The following is a 12,082-nucleotide window of genomic DNA, read 5'->3' on the forward strand; positions in this document are numbered from 1 at the left end:
TGTGTGTGTGTGTGTGTGTGTGTGTGTGTGTCTCTCACCTGCATGAATGAGCTGAACCGTGTGTCCTTCTTCTGCTTGGTCTTGATGAGCTCCAGGGCGAAGGGCTGGTTACTGCAGAAGGTGGCCACCGCCTGCTTCACCCGCTCCTCCTCACTGCTCCCAAACTGAGAGGGGGAGAGAGAGAGATAGAGAGAAAGAAAGAAAGAAAGAAAGAAAGAAAGAAAGAAAGAAAGAAAGAGAAAGGGGGAGAGGAAGAGAGAGAGAAAGAGAGGATATGGGGAAGAAGAAGAGAGAGAGAAAGGAGGAGAGGGGGGTAGAGAAAGAGAGTGGTGGAGGGGTGGAGAGAGAGGAAAGAGAGGAGGAAATAGAGGAAGGGAGAGAGAGAGAGGGGTGGAGGAAGTAAAAAAACAGAGGAAGAGGCAGAGTAGTGATAAAGAATGAAAGAGAGAGAAAGGAGGAAGAGAGACAGGCAGAATGGGGTCAGTCTCAAGAGCCGTAGCAACATTCCAAAGCAACATGCCATGGCAACGCTTCTCTGTGTGTGCCCGAGGTGAGGGGAGTGGTGCCCATGACTGGTGGGTACTGGCTGTGAATGGTAGTGGGTGGGCACTGCCCCCCTAAAGCCATTCCTGCTGGCCTACACTTAGTGATGGGAGAACGCTCATGGAAGCAAACACACTCTGGGATCACAGCACACACAACGGAAGATCGGTTGCACTAAAGAAAACACACACTCTAAGATCAGTTGCACTGAAGAAAACGCACACACTAAAATCAGTTCCGCTGAAGAGAACACACAAACTAAGACCAGCTACACACACTCTCAGACCAGAGCAGACCACGTCAGCTCCATGTCCATTTAAGGACCTGTTCATTGACCTTTGAAATGCAATGCTCCCTGAGGAAGTACACTTAGCCCCTGGCAATGTGACGTTTTTAAATGATTCCAACATTGACGAAGCCTTTTAAACTGGCTAATTATTATTTTACCTCTTTGTGTGTTTTTATTGAAGAGCACAATTATTTTATTAAGGTCAGTTCAAAGAAGTTGTCCAGTGCAGTGTGTGTTCTGCATACGAGAGCCATTACAATAGAGTACCGAAGCCATGACGTGCTGTTGCCATGGTAGCATTTTTTCTGGAGCCACAGTAATCAATCTAACCATAGTGGTGGCTTTCTTAATCTATTCAAACAATGACATTAATATATTTTTTTACACTGTAGGATTCACATACTACAATGTATATTCATCCCAAAACAATCAAATTCGTGACTAATTTTAACATGTGTTTCCTCTGTAAAAGAAACATGCATTTAACTTCACAGCCTGCATTTAAATTCCCTGACATGTCTTGGTTTTACTTTTGAGGCAAATAAAAAATCTTAACAGTTCTTTGATAAGAGCAATATCCACTGGGATTTTGTTTCTTACTGTCACACCTGTCAAGAGGTCTGTGTTATGTGGCTAAGCTGCTACTTAGCAGGTAAAACAAAATTAAACCGCTTTAGCCTACATTTTGAAACCATCGTGTGAGGTAGAAACGATACAACATGTCTACACACAATGCTATTGATGACACCTCACCACCTGATTGTTTGGATCCAGAGGAACTGCTGTCATGGAAACAGTATGTCACACTTCAGCACTCCATGGGATTTGAAGAGTGGAAAGCACACAGCGTCTTACCCAGGCCAACAGGTCATCTCCAATCTGCTCGACCACAGGGCTGTCGTTCTTCTTGCGGATGGAGTTCATCTGGTCAGATATGGAGACTGCAACCAAAACACACAAGTGAGGATGGAGGCTTAGAAAGATGAGTGTGTGTGTGTATAAATCACTACCTATTTTAAATGAAGAAACCTAGTACTATGAGCAGACCCCCCCCCAAACACAAACACATAGACATCACTAATATTCCAGTGAGTGTCTCTGTCTGTATGCAGCGTGTGTCCTGTACCATGCATCTGGATGATGTCCTCCAGGTTGGTGAAGATGCTTTTGACATCAGCAGGGGGCAGTATGTTGTCTCGTGTGAGCTTCTGGTAGAAGACCGAGTCCAGCACCTTCAGCCTGCGCACGTGGGAGCGCTCTGTGTGGAACAGCTCTGCAGAGGGGACAACAGAAAACGGCAGGGGTTTAGACACACATACACACACATCAGGGTTTTATACACACACACACATATCAGGAGTTTTGACACACACACACACACACATCAGGGGTTTTGACACACACACACACACACAAACACATCAGGGGTTTTGACACACACACACACACACAAACAAACACATTAGGGGTTAAGACACACACACACACACACACACCAGGGTTTCATACAGATACAGACACAGACACAGACACAGACACAGACACAGACACAGACACAGACACAGACACACACACACACACACACACACACACACACACACACACACACACACACACACACACACACACACACACACACACACCAGGTGTTTAGACACAAAAACGCCTGTGCTCTGTGTTGTAACCACTAAAGTCGGACTGTACCCTTGTGTAACAGCATTTTGCACCTTATCAGGCACTGTATCCATTACATGCAAGTCAATGGAGGGTGCAGTTACCGTTGATGACTTCCTGTCTCTTGATCTGGTGGGGGGTTAGACTGGCAAGAACCTCACGGGTCACCTGTTGCTGCCAGTTGGGTCGGTCCAGGTCAGAGTCCATCTCCGAGCCCTGGTCGTCCTCGCTCTGGGTCTCTGCCAAGCCCACCACATTCAGCCTGACACACACACAAACACACACAATGTCATCTTCATCATAATCATCATCCTCATCATCATCCTCACCATTCTTGCAAAGAAATACTGACCTTCTCAGCAGTTTGGGTGTACCTCCCTCCAGAAACCTGAGAAAGTAAAAGTAGGTGAGTCCAAGTAAGAATAATGTCCACGTTTGGCATTTGCCATTCGCTCTCCCAGATGTGTGTGTGCATGTGTCCATCTGTCACCTTCTGGTGTGTGTGTGTACACACCTGTCGCTGTCCCACTCATCCTTCTGTTGCTACTCCAGATGTGTATGTGCATGCCTCTGTGTGTGTGTGTGTGTGTGTGTGTGTGTGTGTGTGTGTGTGTGTGTGTGTGTGTGTACACCTGTTGTCGTTTGTCTCAACTGGAAGCTGCTTCAAGTGTGTGTCTGTGTGCATACCTGTCGCTATCCCTCTCCACCTCCTGGAGCTGCTCCAGATGTATATGTGTGCATGTCTCTGTGTCTCTGTGTGTGTGTCTCTGTGTGTGTCTGTGTGTGTCTGTGTGTGTGTGTGTGTGTGTGTGTGTGTGTGTGTGTGTGTGTATACCTGTCGCTATCCCTCTCCTCCTCCTGGAGCTGCTCCAGGTTGCTGGGGCTGAGGTCTAGGCCGCTGGGCGGGGACAGTGGGCTGTCCATGGTGTCAGAGAGCAGCCCTTCGGCCAGCCGCGATGCCCCAGAGAAGGGAGACATGCCTGGGGGGTGGGGGGTGGGGGGGCGAGGGGGGTGGGGGGGGGGCGAGGGGGGTGGGTGAGACTTTAACACACACTACAAACACAAACACCATCTATGCATCTACCAAGAAATCTAAACATTTTCATAATGGCCTGATGCCATGGCAGCAGTCATTGTGCAACAAGGGTGTTACAAAACTGAAATGCTACAGAAATGCCTCTTTTTCTGCCATGATCTGATTGCAGGTACAAGCACTTCAGGTCTTTTTTACCCTGAAAGGTTGTGTGTGTTGGGTTGCTCACTGCTCCTGGAGCTCCTTGGCAGAAGAGCCACTGGCGGGGTAAAGGTGTGTGTGTGTGTGTGTGTGTGTGTGTGTGTGTGTGTGTGCTGCTCACCACTGTCGGAGTCTCTGGCGGTGGGGTCGCAGATGCCCCCGGTTGAAGGGCTGCAGAGGGGTGACCCGAAGAATCCGGCTGGGTAGGTGAGTTCTGAGCCCTCGCCGGACTGGCTGCCCCGCAGACGACTCCCGTCCAGCGGCTCCGACACGCCCATCACCGGCTGGGACAGCTGCTTCTGGGGACGCTGCTTACTCTGGTCCATCGCACGACCTACTGCTCCACACGCACGCGCACACACACACGCACAAGCACACACACACACACACACACACACACACACAACACAAACACACACACACACACACACACACACATAGGTCAGGACACAAAAACAATTTCATCACTAAGAAAGGCAGCCTATGAATAATGGGCCCATGTAAAAAAATCACTCAAGACTCAAGTCTCCTCAATTAAAGTCCGTATGAGGAATCCCGTGGGATCATGGGAGCTTACTTGACGTTGCATCATTGCGACTGAGACGCCTCTGTGGCCCGAGGATGCTGGGAAATCGAGTTTTCTTGACCTTCTCCTTCTCCTCTCCCTCTTTCTCCGGAGGCTTGGTGCTTTTCTATTTGAAAACAGCACAGGTGGGGTTAGCCGGACAGGGAAGAGAGTGCGTGTGCGGGGGAGAGTGTGTGTGCACGCGGGAGTGTGTGTGTGTGCGCACAGACACAGGGACAAGGAGAGGATGACCAATCAAGCCTTACTTTGATCTTGGGCAGGAAGTTGATGCGGACCCTTTTGGACTCCAGGTTGCGCTGCTCCTTCACCCGAACACCCAGGTGCTTCATGTAGGTGAAGATCACATACTGCATGGTGGTGCTGCAGGGGTCAGGGGTCAGAGGTCATTTGTGCACAGGTGCATGCATATGTTGTGTTACAGAAATAGAGGTCGTAGAGGAATGTGCAGTGTGTGTGTGTGTTACAGAGAGAGGTATAAGAGAATGTGCAGTGTGTGTGTGTGTTACAGAGAGGTATAAGATAATGTGCAGTGTGTGTGTGTGTGCGTGTGTGTGTGTCTATAGAGAGGGATATAAAAGACTGGTCATTGTTGCTTGTGCCAGTCATCTCACCTCTTGTCTTCCTCTGTGGGCTGGGAGGTCAACCTGCGATGAAATCACATGAGTTAAAGGCCTGTCTCTTTCAAATACACGTGGTCATATATATACATCCAGATATCACCCTCTCACTCACACACACACACACACACACACACACACACACTCATTACATCATCTGTGTGGAATACATGGGCACTCAAGTCTTGAAGCTTCAGATCACTGGTGTCTTACAACACTATTATATCCAGAGTTAGGCCAACATGCGACTTCAATAGAAATTGATGCAATGCTGGCGTAAAGTGACATCGGTTACACAACCATGTAGTGTGTGTACTGTGGGGACGTGCCATGTGGAAACGACCCTGTGCGGAGTGTGTTATACACAAAGGGACTGGTGTGCTAAGAGAGATGAGAGAGTGGAGTGTTACTGGGACCTGTGTCCTCAGGCTACAATCCATCCGCTCCCTCCCTCTCTCTCTCCCTCCCTCCCTCCCTCTCTAAGGGCTGAACGGTTTAGTGAAAATATCAAATTGCGATAGTTTTTTGCATGCCTTCGTACCGCTGCCTAAGGAACTTTTTAAAATGTTGTTGCATGTTCATTGTGTTGCCAAAGGAAGTAACAAAATACTCCCAAATAATCAGAGTTGTTAGCAGCACAATTAATTGCGGCCTTCACAATTTGTGAATCGCATTAGTTTAAATAGCGATTCCAATTAAACATCCCTTCCTCCCTAACAAATCTACACAGAGCCTTATCAACCCTAGCGCCAGCCCACCCACACACTTATGTATGACTACACAGAGCCTGATCAACTCCTTGACCCAATCCCATCTCCCTTCTCCTGCATGGAGACTGCAGAGTGAGTCCTGAGGTCCATATTTCTGCACAGAAAGGAGCTGCAGGCTCTTTGCACAGAATTATCCAATTACCAGCTCCCTCGTAACTCACCACAGGGGCGCTGGTGGTGATGCGCAGTTGGGTCAGTGAAATATGGATGAGGCGGGAAAAGTGGCGCCAGTCCTACCAACGCACGCAGTCTTACACACCACACCAGAGGGTACGGCTCCTCAGGCCTCCGAGTCCATACCCTGGCTCTGAGTGTGTGTGTGTTCGTGTGTTTTTGTGCTTACAGTATGTCCTCTACCAAACCAGAGGGTACAGCTCCTCAGGGCTCAAGTCCATACGTGTGTGTGTGTGTGTGTGTGTGTGTGTGTGTGTGTGTGTGTGTGTATGTGTGTGTGTGTGTGTCAGTATGTCCTCTATCACACATTCCATGGAGCACTCAATCCATACTACTCTGTTTGTGCCAACACACACCAAATGATGTTGGCAAGGGATCAAACACGTTGTGCCCTACTCTATTCTACTCTACTTAGCACATCCTCCGTCTCGCTACTCTACTCTACTCTACTCTACTCTACTCTACTCTACTCTACTCTACTCTACTCTACTCTACTCTACTCTACTCTACTCTACTCTACTCTACTCTACTCTACTCTACTCTACTCTACTCTACTCTACTCTACTCTACTCTACTCAGCACATCCTCTGTCTCGCTATTCTACTCTACTTCACTTAGCACATCCTCCGTCTCCGGTGTTCTGATCTTCTCTGGACAGGAAAGTGAATGTGTGTATGTGCTCATGTTATGGTAGATTTTGGAATTCACCAGCCACAGCGGCAGGTGGACAAAATATTTAATTTCCATCCCTGGTGTGTGTGTGTATGTGTGTGTGTATATACACTTACAGCAGGTCCTCTACAGCAGATGATGCTCTGTGTGTGTGTGTGTGTGTGTTACAGCAGGACCTCTACCTTGCTGATGATGCTCTGTGTGTGTGTACACACTTACAGCACGTCCTCTATCTTGCTGATGATGCTGTGTGTGTGTGTGTGTGTGTGCACTTATAGCAAGTCCTCTACCTTGCTGATGATGCTCTGTGTGTGTGTGTGTGTGTGTGTGTGTGTGTGTGTGTACACTTACAGCAGGACCTCTATCTTGCTGATGATGCTCTGTGTGTGTGTGTGTGTGTACACTTACAGCACGTCCTCTATCTTGCTGATGATGCTCTGTGTGTGTGTGTGTGTTTGTGTGTGTGTGTGTGTGTGTGTGTGTGTGTGTGTGTGTGTGTACACTTACAGCACATCCTCTATCTTGCTGATGATGCTCTGTGTGTGTGTGTACACTTACAGCACGTCCTCTACCTTGCTGATGATGCTCTGTGTGTGTGCGTGTGTTACAGCAGGACCTCTATCTTGCTGATGATGCTCTGTGTGTGTGTGTGTGTGTGTGTGTACACTTACAGCACGTCCTCTATCTTGCTGATGATGCTCTGTGTGTGTGTGTGTGTTACAGCAGGACCTCTATCTTGCTGATGATGCTCTGTGTGTGTGCGTGTGTTACAGCAGGACCTCTATCTTGCTGATGATGCTCTGTGTGTGTGTGTGTGTGTGTGTACACTTAAAGCACGTCCTCTATCTTGCTGATGATGCTCTGTGTGTGTGTGTGTGTTACAGCAGGACCTCTATCTTGCTGATGATGCTCTGTGTGTGTGTGTGTGTGTGTGTGTGTACACTTACAGCACGTCCTCTATCTTGCTGATGATGCTCTGTGTGTGTGTGTGTGTTACAGCAGGACCTCTATCTTGCTGATGATGCTCTGTGTGTGTGTGTGTGTGTGTGTGTGTACACTTACAGCACGTCCTCGATCTTGCTGATGATGCTCTCTGCACAGGACCGTTCTCTCTCCAGGGCCACTCTGTCTCTGAGCCGCTCCGTGTCCAGACGGGTCAGCTCCCCGTCAGCCAGCGTCAGGCCCATACTGCGCTTCTGCCTGTAACACACACACACACACACACACACACACACACGTATAAACATAAATACATACAAATAGGTCATATGAATTCAAAAATGCTTACATAAATTCCATAGTGCAATTAAACTGTGTGCCTGTCAAAGAAAATGGTATTGGTGTTTCACCTGAAGTCCTCTAGGTGGCGCTGTACGTCTGGTAGGAGTTTTTCCTGCATCTGCTGAATGTACTGTCTGTGCAGCTCCTCTGGAATCAGCTCAGGACGCCTTCTCTCTGGTACACGGACGTACAAACACACCAATTAGATGGGAAACAGGGCCAATTGAACAAGATTCCGTTAATAAAAGCAGTAAAAGTGGAAATATCCAAGGGGGATGAATACTTTTTAGAGGCACTGAGCATAGTCTAGTTTAACCTTTTTGCTTGTATAGGCACATGCGCGCGCACACACACACACACACACACACACACACACACACACACACACACACACACACACACACACACACAGATCTAAGCATGTTCAGAGTATAGAGCTCATTGTGTAGTGTGGCACAGTGCTTGGAGGCAAGTTTGGTAATTAAGTAAACAGTACACACATGCATCATAATTAAAGCTCCCCCCTTTCCCACCGCTGTTCAGCCGAGAGGGGAGACATGATCTGTGGGGTAGGCCATCAAACACACACACACACAAACATTAAAACATTCACACACACATAAACATGAAAACACACTCACACACAAACAGCACTGAACAAAACACACACACACACACACACACACACACACTCACACAGACAGACAGCCAGTCTTAAACACAGACACACACACTAAAACAACGCCTGGGGACACGATGGTGTAGACGGAACAGCTTGTTCTGAGGAGCTCATTACACATGTAGGAGACGACAGGCAGATGTGGAGCAGCAGTCAAAACTAACACACTCGGCCAGCGACAACTGCTATGTGAGTGTGTGTGTGTGTGTGTGTGTGTGTGTGTGTGTGTGTGCGTGTGCGTGTGTGCGTGTGCGCGCATGTGCGTGTGTGTGTGCGCATGTGAGCGCATGTGAGTATGCATGTGAGTGTGTGTGTGCGCATGTGAGTGTGTGTGTGTGTGTGTGTGTGTGTGTGTGTGTTCACACTAACCCAGCTCCGAAGAAATGGACTCCGGAACCGGCACTTTCAAGTTCTGAAAAAAGAAAAAAAAAAGACAGAGAGCCCATTATTGCAAGAAGACAATAGAAATAAAAAACACTATTCAAACATTGTATTTTCCTTGCATTCCATGTTTTTGAAAAGATCATTTTCAGGCATTATGACTGGAAGCTTTTTAAGCTGAGAGTTGTGCCAGAGAGGACCATTTAACTCTACTGCTGGGACCAACTAGAGACTTAGTCAGGCACACTGATGGACAGCCCCGGGGGCCTTTCAGTAAAGCGTAGGCAGCATGCCTCAGGGCCAGTGCAAAGGGAAAGCCGATGCCTCAGTAGAACTTATTTAAATGCAGCCCCTGTCTAGATATACAGTATGTTATCAAAACACTTATTAATAAAAATCTGTGCAAATACTCACTGTCTGTGGTGATCACCTGACTTGCTGTTGTGCACGTTCCCAAGTGAATGATAAGAGTCAACAAGAACTGCACTGTTTGCTTAGAGCTGCATGCTGACAGAAGTTAGACTAAAAACATGCACGTTATCACCATGAGACTGGATCTTTTATCATCCAGACAGTGCTATTCAAAGAGAATGCAAATTAATGCAAGGGGTAATACCATAGGGGTAATACAAGGTAGACACATCAATAGGGAAGACACACGGTCTTCACTAAAGAGCTTTAGCCTCGCTGAGAATCATTCAGTTCCCATGGCAATGACAAAGCATGGCCAATAGTCATCAGATTGTTGACAAAAAAGGTGAGAATTCCAGCTGGAACCAGAACTGATGGTTTCAGAGCTTAGGGTCTACCTGGATGGGCTGTCAAAGCCAAACAAAAGAAAGCTGCTAACATCTCAATTCAGGAGGGTTAAAGCCCTGCTCTAGTGAAGTCTCAGTAGTTAATTCGATCAAAACAACCAAAACATGGCAGAACACATTCCTTATTTCTCCTAATCAACACATCAGTATTTGATCAAAGGCTGTCTGCATGAAAACCTTGAGGAGCTTTCTAGTTGTTCTACTGTGAATGCACAAAGTACTAACTACTCTACTTGTACTCCGGCAGCAACACTGAGGCACTGCAACGAGGGTAAACAAGGACTCAACACATACTTCAGCGAGCCTAAAAGAAGCCTGAGGCCATGTGTGTGTGTGTGTGTGTGTGTGTGTGTGTGTGTGCGCGCCTCTCACTACAGGTTAGTATCGCAGTGTGCAGCTGAGCACAGTGATAATGGTGGAGCAGGGGTCAACAGAGAGGGTCTTATTAAGCCCTCAGAGATGCAGGGGATGGATTTTGAATAGTCTCCTCCTGTGTGTGTGTGTGTGTGTGTGTGTGTGTGTGTGTGTGTGTGTGTGTATATATATATATATATATATATATATATATATATATATATATATATATATATATATATATACCGTAAAACTTCAAATAATCGCCGAGTCCCTAAGAGACACCTGTCTCTTTTAAACGCCTGGCGTGGCTACAGGTTTGGGTTAAAGGCCGGTCTCCAGTAGAGGCCTGGTCTGTTTTTTTAGTTTCGGGTTGTATTTAATCTTCTAAAACCCGTCAGATCGTCTGTTTAAAGATTCGCAATGACACGAAACCGTTATAGAAAGGAGGTTACTTACAGCAGTGTGAATTAGATGTTGCACGTCGTTACAAGCCGTCGCAAAGCATTCACATGTCTGGTCACAGTTGCAAGGTTTTAGAATGTTGCATCAAGTTGCTGCTCATCTCGTTGCGAATCTTGGGTGTGATTTGGGCTTAAGTATGGCGCAGACTGCGCACGTTATGATTAGATGGCATTAAAAGATGCGGTGGGGAAAAGTTAGAGTTACAAATTGTATAACTTTCCAATATGAACTATGCCTATATGTCCCACTTCGTCATCGTTCAATTCATCCCTTGTGTTTAAAATTTGCGGATAGGCCGATGGTAAGTAGTGTTGTCACGATACCAAAATTATGACTTCGATACGATACCTGCCATAAATATCACGATGCTCGATACTAAAACGATACTACGGCGAAATCCTAAGATATCTGGAGAAGAAAGGACTCATACCTCCTCCAAGTGTATTGAGTCATTTGTGTTGAATTTGGTGCACTTTTGTAGTGTGTAGGTCAATTCTGGGTTCTAAACTTCCTACATAATTATTATTTTTTTATAGTCAGTAAAATAGTAGGCCTACTTTGTGTGATTAAGTCCTTTATTGTTTGTTATAGTTCATTTACATTGTGTTGTGGCAATAAAGTAGCTTTAAATAGCCAAACTAGGCTAGATCAAGGTCAGTGTTAAAATTACTGCATGCAAATCACTGAATGCTATGCAGAGGGGCCTAATCTTTAGGCCATCTGATGTACAGTATAGGCTACCCTAGGCCTTCCCGTGTTCATGGGATTTCTTTGACAGTTGCAAAGGGGAAAATGTGAGGATAGTCTTCTTTGTGCCCAGTGTACAAGTACGACGTTCCAACCACTCAGGTCTTCGTCAGATAGGCCTACACCATTACCTGTTGCAATATATCTGTGTGCATTCCTACATTACGTCTATTTCTTTGATAACATGATTTGCTACCACGTACTGTAACAATAAGCCGCTATTATTATTAGGACTCAACACGCTTTGGTGGTGTTATGATGTGGGCTTTAATTAGCGCATTTCGGGTAGCCTATCCTACATCTGGGCAATAATTATTGAACAAATTGCAGTCTACATGCCATGACAAATATTACCAGTAGTAGGCTGCTACTGACCGAACATGAAATAGATCGTTTACAAGTTATGGTAATGTTATTCTGGCGTGAACATTGCGCTTTCATCGCGTTAGCACCCTTGATTACAGCTCGTTATGTCTCGTCAAAATGATTACAGCTCTGTCTCGTCAAAATTCATTGATGAAGGAAGGTTCGCTTTATCCCAGAGAACCATACTCGTTTCACTTAGGCTAGACTAAAACATAAGAGAAGAACTTGGCACTAACCATGTAGTCGTGTTTTCTATAGCATATTCGTTAACCTGTCGTTCTTTGAACTCTTTAAAAATGTTGGGATATATCTGCGAGGTGTTTAGCCAAGTTCCATGCGTAGCCTACTGCTTTTAAATGACTTTGTGTACCTGATGGCTTGCCTTCACGCGATGTATCCGAAATAGAAATAGCACACCTTTTGTTTTATCCA

General features: G+C 46.4%; 1 protein-coding gene across 6 annotated transcripts in view; it reads right to left on the reverse strand.

Annotated features, from left to right (window-relative positions):
- arhgef12a (Rho guanine nucleotide exchange factor (GEF) 12a) overlaps positions 1-12,082 on the reverse strand; it is a 71,138-nt gene that overhangs the window by 11,336 nt on the left and 47,720 nt on the right. For all 6 annotated transcript variants that reach the window (XM_076290328.1, XM_076290327.1, XM_076290325.1 and 3 more), the window contains 13 exons: positions 8,889-8,931; positions 7,909-8,014; positions 7,622-7,759; positions 4,938-4,970; positions 4,572-4,686; positions 4,318-4,432; positions 3,862-4,077; positions 3,342-3,486; positions 2,859-2,894; positions 2,611-2,768; positions 1,959-2,105; positions 1,688-1,773; positions 39-164 (listed from right to left, as the gene is read on the reverse strand). In XM_076290328.1, coding sequence (XP_076146443.1) covers positions 39-164; positions 1,688-1,773; positions 1,959-2,105; positions 2,611-2,768; positions 2,859-2,894; positions 3,342-3,486; positions 3,862-4,077; positions 4,318-4,432; positions 4,572-4,686; positions 4,938-4,970; positions 7,622-7,759; positions 7,909-8,014; positions 8,889-8,931 — 1,464 coding nt within the window. The remainder of the gene's footprint in view (positions 1-38; positions 165-1,687; positions 1,774-1,958; positions 2,106-2,610; positions 2,769-2,858; positions 2,895-3,341; positions 3,487-3,861; positions 4,078-4,317; positions 4,433-4,571; positions 4,687-4,937; positions 4,971-7,621; positions 7,760-7,908; positions 8,015-8,888; positions 8,932-12,082) is intronic.

Source organism: Alosa pseudoharengus, unplaced genomic scaffold (assembly GCF_046254945.1).
Source record: "Alosa pseudoharengus isolate Yale_2024_CS ecotype anadromous, Long Island Sound unplaced genomic scaffold, YU_APseudo_1.1 YU_APseudo_1.1_scf_18, whole genome shotgun sequence".
In the NCBI taxonomy this organism is placed as follows: Eukaryota; Metazoa; Chordata; class Actinopteri; order Clupeiformes; family Clupeidae; genus Alosa; species Alosa pseudoharengus.